The sequence below is a fragment of the Fusarium falciforme genome, chromosome 9, assembly GCF_026873545.1.
Source record: "Fusarium falciforme chromosome 9, complete sequence".
NCBI lineage: Eukaryota > Fungi > Ascomycota > Sordariomycetes > Hypocreales > Nectriaceae > Fusarium > Fusarium falciforme.
In genome coordinates, this window is record NC_070552.1 from 1,080,251 (window position 1) to 1,098,062 (window position 17,812).

The 17,812-nt window shown below is 53.4% G+C and overlaps 6 protein-coding genes across 6 annotated transcripts; 3 read left to right on the forward strand and 3 right to left on the reverse strand.

Annotated features, from left to right (window-relative positions):
• Positions 1–2,064: 2,064 nt before the first annotated feature.
• NCS54_01120800 (Phosphoglycerate dehydrogenase) lies at positions 2,065–3,859 on the reverse strand (the record flags this gene model as incomplete). The annotated part of the gene is made up of 6 exons (XM_053156490.1): positions 2,065–2,093; positions 2,147–2,330; positions 2,387–2,496; positions 2,549–3,028; positions 3,083–3,390; positions 3,549–3,859. The coding sequence occupies 6 exons, from the start codon at positions 3,857–3,859 to the stop codon at positions 2,065–2,067; spliced, it is 1,422 nt and encodes a 473-aa protein (XP_053012465.1).
• Positions 3,860–5,882: 2,023 nt separating this feature from the next.
• On the reverse strand, positions 5,883–7,388 carry NCS54_01120900 (Hypothetical protein; the record flags this gene model as incomplete). The annotated part of the gene is made up of 5 exons (XM_053156491.1): positions 5,883–5,933; positions 5,985–6,313; positions 6,377–7,090; positions 7,168–7,247; positions 7,342–7,388. The coding sequence occupies 5 exons, from the start codon at positions 7,386–7,388 to the stop codon at positions 5,883–5,885; spliced, it is 1,221 nt and encodes a 406-aa protein (XP_053012466.1).
• A 1,632-nt stretch (positions 7,389–9,020) lies between these two features.
• NCS54_01121000 (Cation-transporting ATPase) lies at positions 9,021–13,432 on the forward strand (the record flags this gene model as incomplete). The annotated part of the gene is made up of 9 exons (XM_053156492.1): positions 9,021–9,170; positions 9,238–11,388; positions 11,439–11,592; positions 11,644–11,976; positions 12,023–12,105; positions 12,156–12,290; positions 12,341–12,573; positions 12,623–13,092; positions 13,149–13,432. The coding sequence occupies 9 exons, from the start codon at positions 9,021–9,023 to the stop codon at positions 13,430–13,432; spliced, it is 3,993 nt and encodes a 1,330-aa protein (XP_053012467.1).
• A 401-nt stretch (positions 13,433–13,833) lies between these two features.
• NCS54_01121100 (Hypothetical protein) lies at positions 13,834–15,111 on the forward strand (the record flags this gene model as incomplete). Its single annotated transcript, XM_053156493.1, has 5 exons — positions 13,834–13,843; positions 13,905–14,265; positions 14,349–14,553; positions 14,603–14,857; positions 14,917–15,111. The coding sequence occupies 5 exons, from the start codon at positions 13,834–13,836 to the stop codon at positions 15,109–15,111; spliced, it is 1,026 nt and encodes a 341-aa protein (XP_053012468.1).
• A 161-nt stretch (positions 15,112–15,272) lies between these two features.
• NCS54_01121200 (Hypothetical protein) lies at positions 15,273–16,002 on the reverse strand (the record flags this gene model as incomplete). Its single annotated transcript, XM_053156494.1, has 5 exons — positions 15,273–15,313; positions 15,384–15,408; positions 15,489–15,661; positions 15,740–15,840; positions 15,977–16,002. 5 exons carry the CDS (start codon positions 16,000–16,002, stop codon positions 15,273–15,275), a joined length of 366 nt encoding a protein of 121 aa, XP_053012469.1.
• A 357-nt stretch (positions 16,003–16,359) lies between these two features.
• NCS54_01121300 (UBC core domain-containing protein) lies at positions 16,360–17,436 on the forward strand (the record flags this gene model as incomplete). Its single annotated transcript, XM_053156495.1, has 3 exons — positions 16,360–16,408; positions 16,491–16,788; positions 16,851–17,436. 3 exons carry the CDS (start codon positions 16,360–16,362, stop codon positions 17,434–17,436), a joined length of 933 nt encoding a protein of 310 aa, XP_053012470.1.
• Between the last annotated feature and the right edge of the window lie 376 nt (positions 17,437–17,812).

Genomic DNA, 17,812 nt, shown 5'->3' on the forward strand with positions numbered 1-17,812 from the left:
AGAACGGAAGTGGAAAGGACCCTGAGGCGGCAAAAAGCAGGAGCTTCTTGTCCCTTTTTTCTTTCCACGCAGCACACAGAAAGCTCGCCGACAAGGGGTCGAGCAAGATGAGTCGCACAAGGCAAGGTAAAGTCAGAGACCTTGGAGAGTCAAAAGTTACGGATGCAGTGATGCCAGCACGCGTTTTGCTCCTGATTGAAAGGGCCGGGCGGCTGCTGCAGCGCACGGGGCACTGGAGAGTGAGAGGAACAGGGGGGCGGGGCAGCATGCGTTAGGGCTCAGATGTACATAGGGGCTCTGAGGGAGGTACCACCGCAAGCATTCACAGCCACGCGGTACGCACGCTTCCCCTCCAGAGTACCTTCCGCACTAGGAGGGCCTCCCAGCCTTCAGTTCATGGAAGCTCCTGGAGGTTCAGTGGATTAGGGGCTTAAGGACAGTCCCGCGGGCCAATGAGGGGCCGACCCGTCCGCGTCTTTTGGCTTTGTCTGGTCTCTTCTTGGTCTGGGGTGAGGACAAGCGAGACAAATGCATTTTTCCGATCATCAACGGCGCAAGCGGTGTCGGCACTGTGCTATAGCGAGGCGGTGGAGGGAAAGGGGACTGACAGTCGGTGAGCTTTCGACAGCGTCTTTCTTGGTCATGTTCCGGCCCAGAACAAGTAGACAGCCCTGGAGCGACGGGGAATAGGAGCAGGAGACTTGAGTGAGTGACTGGGGATCAGAGCTGAACCGTCTTGCTGCAAACCCCTTAACTTTGACGATCAAACACCTCTACTCCGTAATTAGAACGGCATTGTCCCGCCTACTGCTTCACTTGCAGACCTGATTCCGCCCTTGATGAGAGGCTTGCAGCCAAGCAGCATACAGTACTCCGTCCTTCATCAATACTTGGGCCTCGGCCTGATATTGCAGGACACTTACAGAAAGAACTTCTCATCTTAAAGGGGGATGCCAATTCTAAAATACCGGGGAAAAGATGATCAAACCCCCAGTCAGCTTCAGATACAATTCCAACCCCAGCCAACAACCATCCCATCTCCACGAGTACGTACCACAGACGGCTTCATAACCCGAAACACCCTCGTCCTCCTGGAGAAACGGTCCAAGAAACTCAACCAACTTGTTGTTGTTGCTCCCAACCCCCAGCAAAGCGCAAACATCCTTCTTTCCCTCCCCCGGAGAAAGCCCGTCGCGTTCGTCCGGTTCTCGACCGGTCCGGCTGACACGCATCCATCCTCTGGCACCTCAGTTGCTGCCCCCAAAAGCCCGTCATCCACCGGCTTATCCGCAGCCATCCACGCCTATGCAATGCATCTCGCATCGCATCCCCAACACTCAGTTAGCCCCTGACGTCAAGGAAACTCAGTCTGCCTGAGCAAGGCAGAACTACCATGTCTGCATCTCACCAACAAGCAGCTTGAGCCGTGCTTATCTTGTAAGCCAGAGCCTTCTTGGTTCACCATTGGATCACATCTCCAGAGCCAAGAACCACTTTCACAGAGGCCAACAGAAAAGATATGGGTCCTTAACATGTCTTACTTTGATCCGGATTGGTCCTATTTTGGTATTTCTAAGCTTGTGTTGAAGTCTTCTGCCCCATTCAAGGCCGCTAAATCCATGTCTTTTCCCATATACCCCGTACAGTGCTACCGACTCGCCCAGCCAGGCGATTCGGGGCTTCATTCCTGTATCACCAGCCCCTAGCACCAGCCGCAAAAACAATAACTACAGCCCCCTTTTATTCCCTGGGCGGATACATGCAGTCCGCCACAGGGCAGAGTGCATCTCTTCCGTCTTGCGCAGCGTTTCCTACCGGCCCACGATCTCCAGGTCGTGAGCTGAGTTGAGCATTTCATGGCTCGGTCCTCATTCAAGTATTCAATGCATCAATGCGTCAGTGACGATTCTGGGGATGGAGACGGGCCAGAAAGGCTGGGCCGCCCCCTTTATTTCCCCTTTCTCCATGCCTAATGACCAGTGCGTCGTTGGTCTCATCGCGTTTCTTTTGTTTCAAGGGTAAGGGTTGAACCTCACAACCACCATGCGGCCTCTGCTTGATTATTTAATACAGGACACGGGTCATGATGCGAGCTGTGCATGCATTAGTTTAACGTCTTGGCTATGTTTTTCTGCGCTGAACTTACAGCTGAGAGCCTCGAGGCTGTCAAAGATATCCTTGATCTGCTCATACTTGACGCTGCTAACATCGGCCATGAGGTAAGCCACATCGCCTCTGCTGTCAGAGATCTGCTTGTCGACGTTGTGATCGCCAAGAATCTCGTTGACCTTTCGGAGCACACCGGGGACGTTTCGGTGGATGAAAATAACCTGCAATGCATGTCAGAATATTCTGATACTTCCAAGTGACACAAAGGCAAACTTACACGAGCGGTGTCGGACTCGTCCAAAGTCAAAGAGCGCATCTGCACCTCGGGAACGTTGACGCTGCCCAGAGTGATACCCTGGTTGATGTAGCGCACCAAAGCCTCGCTGACTATTAAAAGAGTTAGCTGTGTTTCATCAGGCCTTCTGCAAGGTGAACTTACCCTCGATACCAATGGCACGCTGAGCCTCCTCAGTGCTGCCACCAATGTGAGGGGTCAGGATGAGGTTCTTGAGGCTCCTCAAGTCCTCGCCCCAGGTGTTGAGATCGTTGGTGAAATAGTCGCCGTTAGCGGCGGGCTCGTGAGGGAAAACATCGATGGCGGCGCCAGCGATCTTGCCGGTGCGGCTAGCCTTGATGAGGGCGGGAATATCGACAACGCTGCCGCGGCTAGCATTGATGAGGTAGGCGCCGGTCTTCATTTGCTCGAACTGGGGGCCCGAGATCATGTTGCGGGTCTCGGGCAGGTCGGGGACGTGCAAACTGACAAAGTCGGCCTCCTGGAGGAGCTTCTCGAGGGTCGGGACCTGGCTAGCGGTTCCCAGAGCCATCAGGGTCACCACATCGTAGTAGATGACATTCATACCCATGGCCTCAGCCAGGACGGACAGCTGAGAGCCAATGTGACCGTAACCAACAATACCTGCGGGCCGTTAGCATTGACCTCTAAGCTCACGGTTCATGTTATAGTACGCACCCAGAGTCTTTCCACGAATCTCCCAGCACTTAGCGCTGACCTTGTTCCAGGTTCCACGGTGCATCTCATTGGATCGATCACCGAGCTGACGAGCGAGGGTGATGATTTCGGCAATGACGAGCTCGGCGACACTGCGGGAGTTGGCGAAGGGAGAGTTGAAGACGGCGATACCATGGCGAGCAGCGTAATCGAGGTCGACCTGGTTGGTACCGATACAGAAGCAGCCGATGACGAGCAGGTTCTTGGCCTCGCGGAGGACCTTCTCGGTGAGCTTCGTCTTGGAACGGATACCGATGACTTGGACTTCACTGTCGCAATCGTTACATTAGCACAAATGGCGGGGTAAATGAGATTATGAGGGAGCTCAAAGCGAGGGGCATGTGAAGCTCGGTGACAATATGGAGGGGTAATGTTGTCGCAGCAGAAAAAAAAAAGTTGGAAATGGCGGGGCATTGCATCAACATACCGAATCTTCTCAATGAGCTGGTCCTCGGGCAAGGAGGTCTTGAGTGCCTCGACCTGGTAGCCCTGGGCCCTCAGGATTTCCTGTCCAGTGACATTGACGTTCTCGAGAAGCAGGATCTTGATATCCTGGGAGTTGAAAGGCTTGAGAACCTTGGGGGCGCCACGGCTGGGGAGGTTCGCGGCCCAGCTAGGAGGAGGAGAGTGGAAAGAAGCGACTGGGGAGGTGGAAAGGTTCTGGTCCCAGCTGTGGGAGACTTCGCGCTGAGCAGCAGCGGAGAGGCTGCCAGCAATATTTTGAGGAGCAGGCGTCATGATGGTGTGTGGTTGTTTTGTTGGAGTAGAATGGAGGGGCAGATGGCGGCGGGGTGGTCGGAGGACTCGGAGGAGGTTTTATCGAGAAGCACGAGAAAGGTAAAGACAAGCCGCTTGCTGTTGTTGGAACCACGAGGGAATTGCAATGCGGTTATTTTGGGGGTGCGAGAAATTGGTCAGAGACAAAGGGAGGGGCCCAATTGTATTTATGATGCGGCAAACGTTCTACTCCAAGCGCAAAGGCTATGATGACTCGCCCGCTTCCGCTGGCTTGGTGGACACAGCTACGTACGTTGCTCTTCCATCCAATGTATAAAATGTACCTCGACTTTGGATATCGGCCCGGGCAATTCACTGCCGTCCACCTGCGACGGGCCGGACCCAGCTTCAGAATCCACGTGTAGAGAGCTTCTACCGAGTTCCGATACCTGAGTCATCCAGAATTGATGCCATCGTTGCCGAATCAGAGCGCAATTCGCACTCGGTCAGAGAGAAGGCGGGATCAGGGTACCCTTGCAACTCTAGGTCACTCTTGGTGAAACTACATGAACTCGACGCGGCTGAGTGGGAGGGAAAAGTACGGGTACAAGGCGAAGGGAGCAGAAAAACTTTTCTCCCCCGTTCTCGGCCGCGGCCAAGTTACCTGTCGTTCGACCTTGAGGATCCCGTCGAGGCAACGAGTTAGAAGCCTCCATCGAATGGCCTGCCTCGACTCGTCCCAGTGACTCCCCGCTAGCAAATTCCCGGGACTGACTGGACGCGCTTAGACGAGCCCAGCCCTGAAAGGGAGCCCCGTTGCAAGGCAGGTTCCCACATTATAAAAAATCGCCGCAGCATCCTTTGACCCTTGACCGAGACGGGTAATGCCACCATGCCGTCATGCAATGGCGTCAATCTCTGCATTTGCCGGCGGCGCATGGTGGTCGGTTGCTGGGCGATGCGTTGCCGCTTCCAGAAGTCCCGCGTCGGCGAAGTCGAATCTCGGAGCAGGATATGCAGCTCGGCGGCGGAGGCGGCGGTGATGGGCGGGGGATACACGGACATCACCCCGGAGCTTGCAGTACCTTGCATCGTGACCTCCGAATGGTTCCCCGGTTGATGAGTGTATGATGTCGACGGCAGTTGTCATTCCCGGCCCCTGTTGATGGCTCTCGGTGCTTGGTCCATTATGAATCCATCGGCGAAACATTGTATTTCGCCGTCTGCTTGTGGTAGCCTTACCCTATATGTGTAGAGTCGACTCACGGACAGTCTCTTTTCTGGCGGTAATCGGCCTTCTACCTATGACAGAGGCTATATCTGAACTTCGATGCTTCTTCGCGTGCCAATGGATGTATAGGCCATGTGGTGACCCATCATGTCGGTTGTCAATTGCGCATATGGTGAAATCCATGGTGTTGATTGTCGATCCCCAGAGACTCCACACCGACAACCGCCTCACGTCAACTTCCCTTGTCGTTGTAAACACTCCACCAAGACAGTCACAAGAGACATCAGACATTTCCATACTTGCATCAACATTTTCAGCTTACATTGTGGCAAAACTCATTCTCTATGTATTATGCACCGGAAAACCTTGCACCCTGTAAGAACCATCCGTCACTAACCTTACCTCCATGCCAGGACGAAATTAACATCAGTGTAAGAAAAAATCAGAGACAAGAACCCCGAAAAACGAAGAAAAAAGAGGCTGCCAAAAACAAGGGAAACATGAGATGCGGGCCGACTCTGCCCCTCTGGCTGTCTATGAGATGGTTTCCAGTCCCAGAGTTTTGCTGCGAACTTTGCTGGTTCCTGCAAAAGATGCCTATAAACTGACCATGCTACCCCTTGAAAACGGCACCGGCTGGATCGCCGACCTGCTTCAACCGCTTCCTGTTTCTGTAGCCTTTTCTCCTGTCGTTCGCCGCCCGTCCATTTTCCGAGGTAGATCGGTGGCTTAGATGTAATCCTCAAACCCCACGGGACCCTTTCATGTCATGAGTGTGTGAATGCCTGGCGTCGCTTTTTTTTATCGCTTCGCTCAGCTCTGTTTGCACTCGGCAGCCTCCTGCTTGGGCTTGCCAGACTCGTCCTGCGTACGCTGTTAGCTGCATCATTACATCTCGGATGGGCCGCCACATACATCGTCGTCTGACTCCTCCTCGTCATCGTTCTCCTCGCTCAGGTCATCCTCATCCTCGTCATCATCATCGTCGTCAAAATCGGCACCGTCGAGCTCGTCGTCTGAGATCTCCTCGAAGGCGAGAGCCTCGCCAGTAAACCAGTCGATGGCGCGGGGGATCAGCTTCTCCTTGATGTCCTCACCGAGCTGGTAGTCGAGCTCGAGACGCTCCTCGATATCGGACTCGGCATCCTCGTCGTCATCATCGGTAGGAGCCTTGGGTGGCGAGAAGAAGTTGAAGAAGGACTCGGTAGGGACGGTCTTCTTAACGATACGGGTCTGCTTGGTGTCTGAAAAAGGGTTAGTTGAGCTGCTCGGACTGGAAAAAGCGCAGCCGGTAAGCCATCACTCACTCTTGTTCCTCTGCTTCTTGCTCTCAACTCGGACGGTGAGGTCACGGCCCGGCAGCCACTCGATCTTGTCGCCCTCAGCATGGTCGTAGATAAAGTCACCACCGTAACCGCTCTCATTCTGGTAGTAGTAGGTCTTGGAAATGGTGGTGTTCTTGAAGTAGTCGTTGGGGGCGAACTCGAAGATGAGGCGGAATCCGGGCTTGTCCAGGTACTCCATGCGGATGTCAGTGAGGTGCTTGAGGGCACCCTCATCACGGTCGGTGATCATCTCGGCAAGAGAGATCTGGTTCTTCATGGCAGAGAGCCAGAACTCGGGGATACCAGACACATTGTCGGGGATCTCGGACTTCTGCTCAGGCTTGGGGGCATCACCCTCAGCCTCGGGCTCGTCATCCTCTTCGCCGGCCTTGACCTCTTCCTCGGTGGGCTCAGACTTTCCGTTGATGATGGCGGAACGCTTCTCGTAGAGGGGAGAGAACTTGGCGAAGTACTTCTTCTCGAGCTGAAGCACCTCCTCCTGGAACTCGGCCTCGAGCTTGGAGTGGTCCTTCTGAATGCCCTTGAGGCCAGCGACACGGCGGCGGACGGGAGCGGGCAGGGACTCGATGTAACCCGAAGATTGGCCCACGAGGGAGCCGAGACGACCCTGAATCATCTGGATGAGCTTGGGGTTTTGGGCGAAGACGGAAGCCGCGGCGGCACGGTCCAGATCCTCTATAGCGGGGTCAGAACAAGCTTCTTTGTGGTTTCTCGTTGACCGAGCAGGCGAAAAGTCGCAAAAAGATACTCACCCTCCTTGATACTAGCGACGCCCGGCTGCTGAGCGTGGGAGGAGATGGGAGCGGTGGTAGCGGGAGTGTTCTGAGGCGTACTGAGCGAAGGTGGGGTAGTTAGCATCGTGGTCCGTGAAGCGGCGGGCAAAACATCAATAAAGGATGGCATCTGGAGTCGTAAAAATGACTTACGGAGCCACAGTCTCCTGAGGACGCTTTCCACGAATCGGCTCGGCCATGGTGTCTGATATGAAGGGATCCGAAGATGCGCTTGGGATACGTCTTGGGGGAGACGGAAGATGAGGTTGAGAAGGAGGAAAGGAAGTTGAGGGAGCGACGGCCGTTGACGTTTGCTAAATTTTGGTGGGGGGCGACAAGTTGAAAAAAATTTGGCTGGTAGGTACACAAGCAGCGCTCTCACTTGTTGGGCCGCCCACCAAGCACCAAGCTCAACTGGTCGATCGCCTAAAAAACCCAGACTGTGTGAAAGAGGGGATGCTCTAGCCTTCTGGGAGAGGCGGGAAGAGGGGTGTGGAGCGTGGAGGCGCTGTGAGATAGCGGAGAAGGGAGACAACAGAAGGGAGACTGAGCCACAGAAGTACAGTGCGTGAAGCACAGTAGCCGCACTATTCCCACCGACCGCCCATTTCTGGGACTGAATCGTGTGCCGGGGCCTGTGGCGCATGGCCCGTGATGCACCCCGACTCGCCCATTCGCAGCCCAAGGAAGCACTCGCCACAATCCAGAGAAATTCCAGAAACCCAGATCCCTTCCCTTCCCTTCCCTTGCCTCTCAGTCACCCTTGGGTCAGCCCTTCAGTCACCGGCCCTTCTCTTCCCAGACACCAAGACACTGGAATGGTGGCGCCCCAAACCAGGAACAGCACGCCGTCCCCCGGATTGGATCTCGGACTTCTTCTTTTGTTGACTTCGAGACACCCGGACTCGCCCGATGGGGAACTCGGGATTGTTTGATAACTACGTAGCCCCGTTCCGTAGGTTGCTCACAATCTCGGGAGCGGCATTGGCCTCGAGCAAGCGAAGTTGGGCCCCAAAGCAACGGTTCACACGGAGCCGGCTATCAAAAGAAACGCCCAGCCAAGAAAGACAAAAAATGCTGACCCCTTCATTGCCCTTGGCTCGGATGGAAGGGTTGAAGGGAAACATGTTTCCAACAACTCACCATACCCCTACGTGATAAAACGAGGCTCGCACGCACTGTGACAGACCCTGCGTTTCCTCGCAACGAGGTGAACGATTGGCTGGATCATGATCAAGGACCGATACCAACAAGTCAAGGGATGCGTCACGAATCGCGCCCTGATGTTACGCGGAGCGGGCTGCCTGGCCGGCGTCTCATTCGCCCAATGCTTCTTCCTTTTTTTTCTCTGCAGCAACTGTTGATGGATATTGGTGGCTAACAGAGACCGCCCCGGGCACACTCATGCATCCTGGGACCATTTACCTAAGAATCCCTGATACTGAGAGTACCATCATGAGATTTGCTAGCTTCTTCAGGTCTTGTGCATTGGGACCCAGCTGCAATCGTAATATTATGCGTTTCCCATAGATACTGATTCATAGAAATACCTGAATTCGCATTGGTCTTGTCAGCCAATCATGTGATGCATGTTTCTCTCGCCCTGTTGTGGTGACAGCCTTGCATCCTGCATCGGCAATCGTCCAATCATCGTCATTGCGGGGCAAACTCGGCATCGAATCGCTATGACTCGCCTCAGCCTGGCCAGGGCACGAGCGCTGAACCAACGACGTAATCGCATCGCGACAACCACAATCGAATTATCCGCAAATCGTTAATCCATCATCAAGTATTTGCGGACGATGAGAGCCGGACCCCCTTGAGACACCTTGATGGAAGACGATGCTCCTCTCAGCCCGGATCCGGGCCAGGATCACCATGGCGGCCATCACAGATCCAATGGTCGCGTCTCTCTGTATCGAGTTGGCTCTAATATGAGCAGATCCAGCATCTTTGAAGATGTAGAGATGGCTCATGAAGAGGTAAGACAGCTCGTTCAATTGGTTGCCATCTTTAAGCATGGATCAACTGACTTAATTCTCTTCTCAGCTCTACTCTGGACCGGTTGCTGAAAGTCTCCCCACCAGCGTATCAGCTTTTTCGCACCGCAGACCACGCGCCGATTCGACGACTAGCTTCACCTACTACGATGACGATGCCGATGGCTTCCCAGATGAGGAAGACGCAGAGAGCGTTGCCGTTCAAAGCATTCCCGGCGACTATATTCGGCGAAGTGTTTCTGACATTGGCGACTTGGAGTTTGGAGCTGATGCTGTCGAAGATGAGGATGAAGAGTTGGATCACGACTATCGTGCCTCGGAAGATGATTATGCCCTTCGCAGGCACTCTTCATCGTACTCCCGAAATTCGGTTCATGCTCGTCTCTTGCGACGAGACAGCACGGCCACAATCGGAAGTTTCCGCCGACATGGTCGGACCAGCCAGAAGATTTATATGGTCAACGAGGACCTCACGATCGCAATTGCAGGTTTCAAAACCAGTCGCGTCGGCTCTGCAGTGTACCTACTGCTATGCATCCTAACCTGTGGGCTGGCCTACCTTCTTTTCCGTTGGCTACCCCGGTGGTATGTCGGCCTCCTTGGGCAGCCGTGCGCCCTGCGGGACTGCGAATGGGTTGTCATAGAAAACCAATGGGGTGAACTTGTCACCATGTCGGTTCGTTCTCAGCCATACGGGCGGCCGTTGTCGACCGTTTTTGGCCTACCCGAGAAGTTCTACTCAGAAGTCTTGGATGATGATGACCCTATTATCGATGACCTCCGAACCCTCGATTACCGTTACGTCCGACTTTGCTTCCACCCTCTCAAGGATAAGTTTATGCTTTTCAATGGGTGGAAGGATCCAAGTTGGACCGATGTGCGGCTCACTCGCGCTGGACTTGACAGTGATGAGAAGGGTGTCCGTGAGATTGTCTTTGGCAACAACCTGATTGACATTGAGCAAAAGACGATGAGCCAGCTCTTGGTTGATGAGGTGCTCCATCCATTTTATGTCTTTCAGATTGCCAGTCTTGTGCTCTGGTCTCTGGACAGCTATTACTACTATGCGGTTTGCATCTTCCTCATGTCTGTTGGTAGTATTACAGCTACACTTCTCGAGACACGGGCTACAATGCAGCGTCTCCGCGAGATCTCGCGTTTCGAGTGCGACGTTCGAGTCCTTCGTAACGGATTCTGGCGGTTTGTCAGCTCCAGCGACTTGGTCCCTGGCGACGTCTACGAACTCAGCGATCCCAGTCTCACACAGTTTCCAAGTGACAGTCTTTTGCTCACTGGAGACTGCATTGTCAACGAGAGTATGCTCACTGGCGAGTCGGTTCCTGTCTCGAAGCTCCCAGCCACCGACGAGACACTGCGCTCTATGGACCTGGCGGCTTCTTCAGTGACGCCTGAGACGGCTCGACACTTCCTTTTCGCTGGCACAAAGATCATTCGTGCGAGACGGCCTCAAGACGATCAGGATGGTGATGCAGTTGCGCTTGCACTTGTTGTCCGGACTGGTTTCAATACCACAAAGGGGTCTCTGGTACGATCAATGCTGTTCCCGAAACCATCTGGGTTCAAGTTCTACCGTGATTCGTTCCGGTATATTAGTGTTATGGCGATTGTTGCTGCCATCGGTTTCCTGGCGTCATTCGTCAACTTCATTAGACTGGGACTCGCCTGGCATTTGATCATTGTGAGAGCACTCGATCTCATCACCATCGTCGTGCCTCCAGCTCTGCCTGCTACCCTGACAATTGGAACAAACTTTGCTCTAAGTCGGCTTAAGAAGAAGCAAATCTTCTGCATCAGCCCTCAGCGAGTCAATGTCGGTGGAAAACTGGATATCATGTGTTTCGACAAGACAGGCACGTTGACGGAGGAGGGTCTGGACGTTCTTGGTATTCGAGTTGTCAACCGGGACTCCAACAAGTTCGGCGAGATCATCACCGAGCCTCAGATGCTACTTGCCGAGGCCACGCGGCAGAATGCCCAGGACACTTTCCGAGCAGCCTTGCATACCATGGCCACCTGTCACTCTTTGCGGTCCGTAGATGACGAACTGGTCGGTGATCCTTTGGATCTCAAGATGTTCGAGTTCACATGCTGGTCATACGAAGAAGGAAAACAAAACGTTGCAGAAGGCGAAGATGAGGAACAAGGTGGACTTGCGCCATCGATTGCAAGACCTCCTAATGTAAGTAACCCATGTCTCGCCTGGTTAAGTGGATTCCAACGTTAAATTAGGCAAACCTTGAACTCGGTGTGCTTAAGTCGTTCGAGTTTGTCTCCCAGCTTCGACGAGCCAGTGTTATTGTCCGTCAATTTGGCCAGAAAAGCGGTGATATTTTCGTCAAAGGTGCCCCTGAAGCTATGAGGGAGATCTGCCGGCCAGAAAGCTGTAAGTATTGCGTAATTTGTCGAGAGATTTACGCTGACCGTCCCCGTATAGTTCCCAGTGATTATGACGAGCTTCTATCATTCTACACGCACAAGGGCTACCGTGTCATCGGTGTTGCCAGCCGTCATCTCAAGAAGCTCAGCTGGGTCAAGGCTCAGAAGATGACTCGAGCTGATGTCGAAAGTAACCTCGACTTTGTAGGATTCATCGTCTTCGAGAATAAGCTCAAGCCTACCACGGCGGGAGTTTTGGAGGAGCTTCTGGCTTCCAACATTGGAGCTGTGATGGTTACTGGAGACAATATCTTGACAGCCATCAGTGTCGCTCGGGAGTGCGGCCTTATGGATCGAACTGCTCATTGCTTTGTGCCTCGCTTCGTCGAGGGTAAGTTTGGAATTCGTAAGTAATGAGAACCATGCTAACTTGGTAGGCGATTGCCGTGATGCGGAAGCAAAACTGCAGTGGGAAAGCATTGACAACAACCTGTACCACTTGGACGAAGCAACGTTGCTAGTGAGTCGGCACTACAAGTCGCCATGAGTTGCGTTCGCTAACATTAGTAGCCTCTACCAGCGCCCCCGGAGGATGATGCATCTCTGCCATATGACATATCCAACTTGCGCAATTACTCATTGGCCGTTCCTGGCGATGTGTTCCGTTGGGTTGTGGACTTTGCATCACCTCAAGTTCTCCAACGAGTTTGTCTATCCAATGTCTTGTCTTGAGGCTTAGCTAACATGGAATGTAGATGCTCATCTCTGGCAAAGTGTTTGCGAGAATGTCCCCTGATGAAAAACACGAGTTGGTTGAGAAGCTGCAAAGCATCGACTACACGTGCGGCTTCTGCGGCGACGGTGCGAACGACTGTGGTGCCCTGAAGGCAGCAGACGTGGGCATTTCCTTGTCCGAGGCAGAGGCTTCTGTGGCGGCCCCGTTCACCTCCAGAGTCTTTGATATCGGTTGTGTCTTGGAGGTTATCAAGTAAGTTGGCAGTGATACCAGGTTGAGTAGTGATCTAACAATTCCACAGGGAGGGTCGAGCGGCCTTGGTGACGAGCTTCAGCTGCTTCAAGTACATGAGTTTGTACTCGGCAATCCAGTTCACCTCGGTCACGTTTCTCTACGCCAAGGCCTCCAACCTGGGAGACTTCCAGTTTCTGTTTATCGATCTCCTCCTGATCCTCCCTATCGCCATCTTCATGGGATGGGCAGGGCCAGCACCAAAGCTCTGTCGCAAGCGACCCACGGCGGACCTGGTATCGCGCAAAGTACTTACGCCATTGCTGGGCTTCATGACCATTTGCGTTCTATTCCAGACGGTGACATATATCACAGTCAAGGAACAGCCGTGGTACATTCCCCCAGAGGTGCACCGCGATGAACCTAGCATCCAAAACTCTCAGAACACGGCCCTCTTCCTGTTTTCTTGCTTCGAATATATCTTGTCTGGAGTGATCCTCAACGCGGGACGGCCGTTCCGGCAGCGGACAACGCAGAACTGTGAGTACTTAAAATTACGCCGCGTAATGAGCTGGGCTGACTTGAGATGTTTGCAGGGCCATTCACCACGACTGTCGTTATAGCCCTCTTAATCACCGTGTACATGATTCTCGTACCGGCTCAGTGGGTGATCAATCTGATGGAACTGACCAAGATGAGCTGGGACTACGAACTATTCCTTATTGGATTGGGAGTTGCGTACTTCGTTGTGGCCTGGGCATTCGAGCACTTCTTGGCTCTACAACTCGCCCGATATATCGGGGTTGTTAAGGAGCGAATCACGGGAAAGACAAAGAAGCGCAAGGAGTACAAGATCATTAGGGAAGCAGCTCGGGTATAATATTGGGATATGGTTGATGTGAGCCAATGGCTGAGTTGGATTGGTTGGCGATGTTAGAGCCACGATGAAAAGCATTTGGATGAGATGAAGTATGAAGTAGAGCATCCATAGCGAGTTAACCAATTTTCTATCGGAACACTCGAATGTTCGAACACGATTGCGTGTATGCAATGGTTGGATATAGACCTACAGCTGTTTACATGGCATATTTTCTCGATTGATACAGAGTCAATGACGTAGTTGACTTGGTGTGAACATCACGCACAGCCTCGGCAACCAGAACAACAGCCATGTACAAATTGACGATAATTTGATGTTTGGTCATAGACTTTGATCAAGCTGAATGATTTTCTTCGAACTGGGATAGGTACACAGAGCAAGTATACGCAGGCTCTTTGGAAATGAACTACGGTGAGCCTCCTCACAACTCATCCCACTCAACCCCCAAGATGCCATCTAACATGTTTACTAGACTGGATTCTCGATGGAGGCTACCTCCCCCACGCCGTCATTCGCGTCGGCATCAGACGCCAGCTGCGGGAGCGAATCGACTCCATTGCAAGCACCTCTCTCAGCGCCGCCTTTGGGCGCAAGATGAGTTACCTGGAGAAGCTGCGCACGCGACCCATGGCCATTGAGACGGCCACGGCCAATACGCAGCACTATGAGGTCGGGACTGGCGTGCTGGCGGCGTGTCTGGGTCCGAGGATGAAGTACTCTTGCTGCCTCTACCCCAAGGGCAGGGAGACGCTGGCTGAGGCCGAGGAGGCCATGTTGGCGCTGTATCTGGAGAGGGCTGAGCTTAAAGATGGGATGAGAATTCTTGATCTCGGGTGAGTCGAGCTGGGGGAGAAGTGAGATTGCAGGGCTATACAATGGTGAAGTTGTGAGAGACAGGCTAACTCATGATATCTAGCTGTGGATGGGGATCTGGTGCCATCTACTTTGCCGAGAAGCTACCCAACTCGCACATCACAGCCTTTTCCAACTCTCGGACGCAGAAGGAGTATATTGATTCGGTAGCCACGGAAAAGGGCATCACAAACCTCGAGGTCATCACCAGAGATGTCGTCGACTACGAGTTTGAACCCGAGTCGTTTGACCGCGTTGTCTCTATCGAGGTATGCCCCCCTTTTCTTAAATCAGTAACATCTCACTGACAGCCCGTAGTTGTTTGAACATATGAAGAATTACGAACTGCTCATGGCCAAGGTGTCACGCGCCCTCAAGCCCGGGGGCAAGCTCTTTGTGCACATCTTTGCACACAAGACGGACCCCTACGACTACGAGGAGGGCTGGATGACGACTCACTTCTTCACGGGCGGGACCATGCCCTCGGCCGATCTTTTGCTGTACTTCCAGCGGGATCTCCAGATTAAGAACCAGTGGTGGGTCAATGGCCAGCACTATTCCAAGACCTGCGAGGTGAGCTCTCTCTTCCCCCCTTGTATTTCAATATGTGTTGACTGACTTTCTTGCAACAGCACTGGCTGTCCAAGATGACGGCCAGCAAGAAAGAAATCTGGCCGCACCTCATCGAGACGTACGGCGAGGAAAACACAACAACATGGTACAACCGCTGGCAAATCTTCTACATGGCGTGTTCGGAGCTGTTTGCGTACGAGGGGGGAGATACCTGGGGCGTATCGCACTATCTGTTCGAGAAGCCGGGCGCGTAGTTTGGGAACTTGGAAGTGTATTGCATCTTTTGATTTCATTCCTGAGCTTCTTCTTCATCTGCTCTATATACACCGCACCAAAGCCAATGTCTCTTGGCGCCCCAACGCTCGTGTTGTCATAGATGCTGCGGGAATGGGAAGTAGTCGTACATGGTTGTCGTTTAGTGGTCCCAAGGGTGCTTGAGACCGAGGAGCACGGCACCTGATGAATATTAGCCATTGTTGCCCAGGCACAAGAGCTCCCCTGTAAGAGCATGCGCGCTTCAACATACCATCCTTCTTAGCCCGGTACATCAGCTATAAACCCCAACCCCGTTAGCAATTCCACTTCTTGAATCCTCATCCACATCGGCTCAGCTCGGTCCAGGTCGACTCACGAAGAACCACATGCCAGCACCCAGGGCAGTGGCAGTGAATCGATAGATCCGGGGCACGTGAGCCACCGGGGGCTTGGGGGGCCCATTGAAGCTGTGGTGACCGTGGCCAGCCATGATGAAGCGTCGGTTGATGTGTCGGCCGGGGGAAAGATCGCTCGAGTCGGGGGTTCGGCCTGGAGGAATTAGGCGGGTTAGCGGTTGCTGAGCTGTTGCGAGAATCGTTCGGGAGAAGGAAAATGCCGCTGACGTACGGACAGACCGAATTGAGGGACGTGGACAAGGCGATCGAGGTCGTGATGGTACGGCAATGGTTGTGGATGGAGTCGTGAGCCGAGCCAATTCGGAAGAGGCTCTGATTAGGTAAGGATGACCTCTGATTGGCTGTGAGGTAGATATGTATGTATGTAATCAACCAAAGACTCTCTTAGATACATGCAGACGCGTCTATCGAGTCAGCACCTCTATCGGGTCCCTCCCACATCGCTCACAGTGGGGTTCCCGCTTCTGGACCCATTCCGCGCCCGTCTGAGGTAATGCGAGTGATAGCTCCGAACAAACGACAAGGCTGTCCATGTCATCGAAGATACCACCTTGCGTTTAAGAGCTGCCTTGGCTAAACTATGTTACTGGTATAATTCTCTTTGTTCATTCTTACCCTGTCTTTCAACGTCTTTCATCGTTCGTGTCAAACATTTTGTTGGAAAAGAATATCCATCGCCTTTGTTCCCCCTCCTCGTTGCATCTCACCTTTACCCAGTATCATCAACCGGAGTCAACAATCTTGAAACTAGCACGCGACACTTGAAAAGCATATCGCATTCTAGACACCAAAGTCGACGCAAAGAGTCGACAGCGGGAACAGGAGCCAACCATGGCGACTCCCAAGTTCAGTACAAAGTCTCCTACGATTCGTCGTATACGTCAGTCTCCCCGTCTCATCTATCACTCCTCCAACCCCGTCAACACCCATCTTCTTGGCTTGATACTGACTTACTATAATAGTTAAGGAAGCCGCTGAGCTATCCAACTCTCCGTCCGCCGATTACACCGCAGAACCCCTCGAGTCCGACCTCTTCGAATGGCACTTTACCCTCCGCGGCCCTCCCAACTCAGTCTACAGCAACGGCCTCTACCATGGCCGCATCGTGCTCCCTCCTACGTATCCTCTGCGACCCCCTAGCTTCCGCTTCATGACCCCGAGCGGTCGCTTCGAGGCCAATCGAGAGATCTGCCTGAGCATCAGCGGCCATCATGAGGAGACGTGGCAGCCAGCCTGGGGAGTGCGAACAGCTCTGGTGGCGTACGTTGTATCCCCCTCATACGAAAAACGTGTATGCAGAACTAACGTGATGTAACCCGCAGGCTCCGAAGCTTCATGGAAACCGACGCCCGTGGTCAACTGGGCGGCCTGGAGACCACCGACGCCGTGCGACAACGCCTCGCAGCAGAGTCATCCTCGTTCAAATGCGCAACTTGCGGCAAGACAAACGGCGAAATCATTAAGGAGTGCGAGGAGCGAGCGAGTGAAGCCTCTTCAAGCGCTCAGGAGGTCGAGGTGCCTAAGGAGCTGAACATGGGTTGGCGCGATGAGATGGAAGCCAAGAAGAAGACCGAGAACACGGCCGACGAGGCAAGCGACGACGCAGAGGCGGCAGAACTGGCTGAGGGATTCGTTCAGACTGCACCTATCGCCGCTGTGGACAACTCGACCCCCGAGATCAACAACCCCACCCCAACCCGAACTACGGTCCCGAACCCCGCCCCCGTCCCGGCCGGCCCAGCACCAAACGCCGCGGCCCCCATCCCCAGAGGAGCGGCGCCCGGTACACAGCGACAACAAATACGGCGCGCATCCGACGATGGTGTCCCAGTCTGGCTTGACCGGACTATTGTCGTCCTGGTGGTGCTTCTGGTAGCTCTCGTGCTCAAGATCCTTTTTGCCCTGTAGGCAAGGATAGATAGGGCATCTTCTTGGGTCTGAGTTTGGCGTATGGTGCACTGGATTTTTTTCTTTTTGAGTGTAGCGAGTTATATATCCAATGGAAATCAGTATTTGTCATGGTACATAGCTTATACAAGCTTTGGCGCTGAAAGATGCCTTCTCACACTGACCCCTTGCCGATGACCTCCCAGAATCATCGACATGAGCCGTAACAGCATCCCTCCCAAGCACATACGACCATAGCCCTTAGAGAATACGGGATCCCGTCTGCTCTCCCATAGTCAAGCTGAGGAGCGCTTGAGTAGTAGTTGGGTCGGTGACGACCAGCGAATGCCGAGTGTTGTATGTCTTTCTTTTTGGCCTTTTTGCTAACTTTTTTAGC